A 6,721-nucleotide genomic window follows, 5' to 3' on the forward strand; every position below is an offset into this window, starting at 1 on the left:
TATGCTAGCCTCCCTGCTCCTCTGAGGAGCTAAAATCAATGACAGTTTATACATTGCCATCCTTTTCTGCCCCCATACTCTACAACTTGAACCACTGTCCAGCAGTCAAGGCCTATCCCTGATTCATAAATCCAGCTGACTCCCCATTGTATGGGAACCAAGGCCTCTCCATAGTACTTACGTTGACTGACTTCATGAGGAGATGTGACAATTATCTGTTCAAATCCAATAGGACACTGATGACAGACCAAAGAAATGATTCTGCCTGAGTCTACCTTGGTGATGAACGGGTTCCCTGGGAGTACTTGCAGGAACCTGGATGACACAAGTCATTACTGAAAATCCTGTCCCAACACAAGTGACCACACACAAAAGCTGCATTCCCTGAGCACCTAAACAACTTGTAGGCAGCTCCACAGGCTGATCCTTACAGTGGTTTGCAACTATTATAGCCTTAGGGAGGGGCCTTTAACTCTTTATATAGTTGAGTTTTATGAGTTTCCTGAGCCTTATAGGCCTCTCACATACTCCCAGGAGGAAGTTTCTTTCAATCAGGGGGAAAGAAAGCCCTGGACCACAATGCCCCCACACCCATTCTCACCTGGCTTCAACTCCACCCATGCCAACTCCACCTTCACCTCTTAGCCCATGTTCCCAGAGCCCTGAGAGCTGTTCTGGGACTGTGGCTACTGCTCCTGGAAATGAAGGGACAGGAGATCAGATGTAGAGCCCTCCAGCATCACATAACCTTTCCTATACTTAGGGAACCAGTCAGAATTCGAGGTCACTTCAAAGATTCTTTCCTGCCTTCCTCTTTTCAGGCAGCCTGGGATCCTGCTGGACCCACCAGTGGTAGACTTGGTTAGTTTCATTGAGGTCACTCTCCAGAACTTACCTGTGACCTACAAAGCACTTGGAGGCTATATAACTTCTTATGTACTTTTCCTTTTCTTTCTTCCCTTTCTTCCTTTCCTTCCTTCCTCCCTCTCTTCTCTTCCTTCCTCCTCCCTTTCCTTCCTTCCTTCCTCTTTCCTTCCTTTCTCTCTCCCCTTTCATGTTTACTGAGACATGATTTTATCCCATGAATATTATAGGACAATGTAATAAAGCCAATAACTATTCTGTAAAATAGACTTTTTAAAATAATAAAATACAGATATATGGCAACTTATGAATGGTCTGTTTTTCTTTGTGTTACTGGCTTTTAGTATAATTGATTTTGGCCTTTTATTGGTTGTGTATGTGGCATCTTAGGAGAAGCATGGTAAAGACACTTAGTGTCCCTTTTCTGCCAAGCTCATCTCAGAGCCAGGGAAGGGGGCAGGAAAGGATTGGTGCAAGATTTAAAAAAAAAAAAAAAAAAAAAAAAAAAAAGGCAAGAAACAATAAGAGTATTTATTGCTAGTCAGATCACTTAGGGAATCCTAGCAATTTGAAGCATCATGCTGACTCAGTACTTTGGAAGGGGCTCTGGTGTTGTTTTGTTGTTTTTGTTTTTTGTTTTGGGTGCCTGTTCTAGGATGCTTATGATGGCACACACCATGAGCCTGCTCACACAGATCAGTACCCAAGAATGCCTCTGCCGCTTTCGGCATGCCTTCAGTCAGTCGTGACCTTCCCTCAAACAAATTACAGCCAAGAGCCACTGGCTGCAGACACAAAAATGTGAAAGTTGGAGAGTTAATGTACTGTTTCACCCACTGGTCTCATACCTGTATCAGTTCCTCCCGACACATGAGACCAGCCAGTGTCACCTGCTGGCCAGCAAGTGAGAGACCAAAAAGTGAAGTTAAATGAAGGACGGTCTGACCTGGAAAGCTAACCAATATCTGTTCCTTGAAATTTGTTAACTTCCTCTCACCAGGCCCTGAGATGACAAGAATTCACACTGCCCCTCCTTTCTGCCCCTCCTTTCCTGTGAGTCAACAGGTGGTAAATAGGGTCCTTAGGAAACAAAGAGATAGCTGTAACTCTGGTCTGCCCAGACAAGATTAATTAGCACACCTGAGGCCCTAAGGTCTGCTGACCCTAATAGCAGACCATCCGGCCTCCAAGAGTCATGTACTCAATGAACAGAGGGTCCCACCCCCTCCCTAAGCTTGTGGGTTTGCCTTTAAAAACACCTGGGCCCAGGGGAGGGGGCTTCTCTCTAGCCTGCGTGCTGGAGGAGCCCGTTTGCGCAAATGTTTCCTGTTCATTAAAGCCTCTTGCGTTTTGCAGCAACTGGACTGGACATTGAGTTCTTGGGGTATCGACCGAACCTGGAAGACTCCTCATTCTGAGGGTCTTACACAAGGAAGGCCCTGTCCCCCAAGGAACTTTTTCTCCAGGAAATAAAGAGCTTTATCCATTCATTCTCTTTCTGTTCTATTCTACCTTCTCCTCTGGAACCTGGGCCCCAATGAGTGGCCCTAACACCTGGCAGAACAGCAGAAGTACTCAGTATGTAACCTTGACTCTTACTGGGTTCCCAAAGTTTGACCTCTTCCCAGGGGACCATGCATGCCTTGGCCTGTAGGAGCACTCCAAAGTTACTACAGATGTTATCAGCATGCCAGCCTAGGTACTCATTGACTCTGGCATGGGCCTGCAGACCAGCTAGGTACCAGTGATCTGCCACCTGGTACTTGGAACTCAGGTAAGGATGGCTGAGCTGGGGACCATGCAAAAAGGGGCTATAAGGATCTTGGCTGTTTCCCATTCTTCAGTGGGGCCTCAGGACTTCTCACATTTGAAGTAGTCCCTTCTAGCCTCATCCTCTCTGTCTCTGCTCCATCTTTCTTCTCTGCAGTGCTGTGCATGGAAAGCAGGGATGCACAAATGCACAAATGCACACAGGCACATGCAGCAAGAGCTCTGCTCTCCAGCTCTCCCTTCCTTTGATGTCAGGGACACTGTCCCTGGCCTGACCTGCTCTCTGCCTTTTGAGGCTTCATCTGTATGGTTCTTCAGCAGTCTCCCTATTTGGCATGGACATGCCCCTTTTCTCATGTGAGGAAGCTAATTCTCAAAACAGTTAAGTGACTTGGCTGAGATTGCACAGTTTAGAAAAATCTCCTCGGGGCCTTGAGACCTCTTCAAGATAGGCATGCATCTGTGGCATGGCTAGAACATGCCAAAGGAGAACCATGTCCTCCGGTTTCTACCAGTTGAGTCCACCAGCCATCGTTTCTAGACCCACCCAACAGATGTCTAGTCCTGTCATCCAGTCACTACACTCTAGTGGGAGAACCAGCCAGCACCTGGAGACCTGACCCTTTCTCTATTCCCCGAGCCAAGCCGTGGCAGATTACTTAGGGCCCAGGGCCCATTGGGAAGTCAGGAGAAACTCCTTCTAGCCTCTGTTATTGAATCTCTATTTTGTCAGTGGTGAGGCCTCGGGTAAGGGTAGGGATCCAGCAGATGAAACAGGACAGACTGGGAAGTTCTGAATCAGCCCCCAAGTCATTCGGCCTCCTTCCCAGACTGGATGCTCTAGCCACGCCTGAAGTGGGTATCTGCCAGGGCACTGCCCCCCCTCACCCCTCACGCCTAGCCTACAGGAAGTGAGAGGAGATAGCATCCACTCTAAGACTCTGCATTTCTTCACAGCTGCACCTTTCTGTCAACACAAAGTCTTTGAGCACAGGAAATGTCTGCAGGCAGTTCACCTGGATGAATTTCTGGTTCCTTTCCCTGGAAAGGAACAGCCAGAAAATGTGTTCAAGAGCTCAGGCAATGCCTCTATATTTCCGCTCTCTCTGTGCAAGCAGAGTCCCCTCCCAGAGCAAGGCCAAAGCTGCACAGAGGTGATTCAGCTGTGTGTGTCTTCCCTGCAAAGACTCCAGGAGTTTTGTGAATATAAATGTGCCTTCACAGCAGGAACCGCAAATCTTTTATTTTCTCCCTTAAGTCCCAGGGCAAAAAATACTCCCCTATCTTCCTTATCAGAGCAGAATTCAAGTTTGAAGAAGGCTCTTAACTATAAGGCCACTCCAAAGAGGGCATTCCCTGGTGGACAGCGCTGAGTGATGAGATGATGGTGGGACATGGTCTAGGAGTAGATAGGTACCAGGCTTGGACCAACCTTTGATTATAGTGTGCATCTTCTTGGCAAAGATGTAGATGGCCCCGCTGGACTGCAATAGCAGGTTGAGGTAGACCTCCAAGACATGGTGACAGTGGCACAGATGGAATGGGTGGAACGAATCAGGCAGCTGGAGAAAATGTAGGTGATTCCACTAATAGCTGTTCAGCCCAGCCTCAGTTGACCAAACCTGACTCCTTGCCCTGCTGCACAGCTGACACCTTTTGATCTTGGGGAGGGCACTTCTTCCGAGGATTTCGCACAAAAAGTAGGGGTTGAGGGAAACTTTGCTTGTATAGAGCCATGGAGCCAGAGATGCAGCCCAGGTTTTTAGTGTCACCAGAACCAGGAAAGAGCCAAACTCTGCTTTCCCTTAGAGGCTATTCACTGGGGTATCCCCCCTCCAATGGGTAAAGCTTGTCCCAGGCTGCTAGGAACCTTGCCTTAAGGAAGAACTGTTCATGTAGCTCAGCTGCCTCACATGGGGCAGGTCGTCTGAGAACATTGGGAGGCTGTGTAGCATGGCTAAGCACACACACACAGTCACAGCACAGAGTCACAGCACACACACACACAGAGTCACAGCACACACACACACAGAGTCACAGCACATACACACACAGTCACAGCACATACACACACAGAGTCACAGCACACACACACACATATACACACACACCCTGCAGTGGCATTTTTCACACTGATCCATCACTGATCACACTTTATCTGAATCTTTTAGAATAATTGTGGCCTGTGGCCCCCATGGGAAACCAGAGTATTTCTCTGGGAGTTTTATTTCCATTTACTTATTTGCTCACTTTTGAACACTGGGTGTCTTACTATGTTGCCCAGGCTGGTCTCAAACTCACGTACCACTGATTCTCCTGCCTTAGCTTCTTGCATATTTCTGCCACCCTCCCTCTTGACCATTACCAATTTTCATCTTTCTGATTAGATACCTCTAGCCAGTGTGGTGGTTTGAAAAAGAAATGCCCCCATAGGTTATGTATTTAAACACTTAGTCCCAGTTGATGGTCCATATTTTTAACCTATGTGGCATCTTGCCAGAGGAGGTATGTCGCTGTAGGTTGGCTTTGGAAGCTTACAGTCTTACCTGCTTCTAGTTTAATCTCTGCTTTCTGTGTATGGTTGGAGGAGTGGTCTCTCAGCTCTCTGCTTCAGCTGCCACTGCCATGCCTTCCTCACCTGTATGGACTCAAACCCTCTGCAACCATAAGCCAACATGAGCTGCTGTTCTCCAGCCTTAAAATACTTGGATTTTAACATGTTCACCAGTCAAAGGCTAAGAAGCTGTATTTTTCTTTGATGGAATGAGATCATACCACTGGTGACTGTGAAATTAAACACTGTCATTATGAGTCAATTCTATCACAGATACAGTATTATAACCACAAAAATAATGCAAAGACAATTTCCTCATTGTGTATTTTCCCAACAATTTAGCAGTAAAGCCTACATTTGCCAGTTAACATGACTGGACTTTTATGGAAGCTCTAGGTTGGAACTAGAGTCAGGGAAGTGGATGTGGTCCTGGGGAAGGCTGTACAAAAGCCAACCCAAATTCTTTTGAAAAGAATCTCTACACATCCACCCTTTAACCAGGCCTCACAGGGTTCCAGATATATATATATACAATCTGCATCTGTTTTGTTGAAACATGTAGCCCAACTTGCCTTGAATCCATATGTTCCTGCCTTCACTTTCAAAGTGCTGGGTTTATAGATGGCACTGGCCAGCCACATAAGATTTTATATCTGTATCACAATCTGAAGAAGAAGAACAAGAAGAAGAAGCCAGATAACTAAACATCAGTAAGAAGATGAAAGGCAGAAATCAAACCCCAATGGTGTCAAAAATTAAAAACATTAAATATACATAAATATAAAATGTGGAGCTAAAAACATGAGCAAAAAACAAAAATATTGCAAGGTTTCAGACAATTGGCAATATGAGAATCGTTAACAGAATTTTTAGGGGCTAAAGAGATTCGACACAGGTTAAGGGCACTTGCTGCTCTTCCAGGGGACCTGGCTTTGATTTCCAGTGCCTACATACTGGCTTAACTCGAGGTCCAAGAAATCTGATGCCCTATTCTGGCCTCCTAAGGCATCTCAGGTACTTGATGCCAGACAGACATACAGACAAAATACACAAAATAAATAAAAAATTAAAATATGTCATGGCCCTTCTAACAAACTGCATATGTTTCAGTGTCCCTCTGGAACCTACATCCACAATCTATCTTTCAAGTATCTCAAAAAGATGTTGAAGATTTGAAAAAAAAGTAGAAGTAGAACTTCTAGAAATAAGAAAAAATCTGAGGGCCTAAACCCTGCTCCAAATGATATGACAAACTTTGAAGACTCCCCATGGAAGTCTGCTCCCTGGGGAACAGAAAGGAGATGGTATGGGTGTTGGTGGGGGTAACAGGGGTGGATGAGAGAGTTCCAGAACTGGGATTGAGAAGTGAAATGAGCTTGTTTCAAATTTAAATTTTAAAAATTATCAAAAAAAATGAAAAAGAAAAAACTGTAATAAATATATAAATAAACTAGAGATAATGAAGTAAAAGATAGATCTAAGGAAATTACCCAGAATGTAGCATATACAGAGGGAAAGAAATCAAAACTATGA

The 6,721-nt window shown here is 45.4% G+C and overlaps 1 protein-coding gene across 1 annotated transcript; it reads right to left on the reverse strand.

The window, feature by feature from the left end:
- Nucleotides 1-686: 686 nt before the first annotated feature.
- Nucleotides 687-5,353, reverse strand: LOC127223899 (glutathione S-transferase theta-2-like). The gene is given in 9 exon segments (XM_051186584.1): nt 687-695; nt 1,511-1,534; nt 1,536-1,649; nt 1,713-1,766; nt 2,356-2,418; nt 2,507-2,648; nt 3,598-3,675; nt 4,063-4,196; nt 5,273-5,353. Coding segments are annotated over 9 exon segments (699 nt in total).
- Between the last annotated feature and the right edge of the window lie 1,368 nt (nt 5,354-6,721).

Source organism: Phodopus roborovskii, unplaced genomic scaffold (assembly GCF_943737965.1).
Source record: "Phodopus roborovskii unplaced genomic scaffold, PHOROB, whole genome shotgun sequence".
NCBI lineage: Eukaryota > Metazoa > Chordata > Mammalia > Rodentia > Cricetidae > Phodopus > Phodopus roborovskii.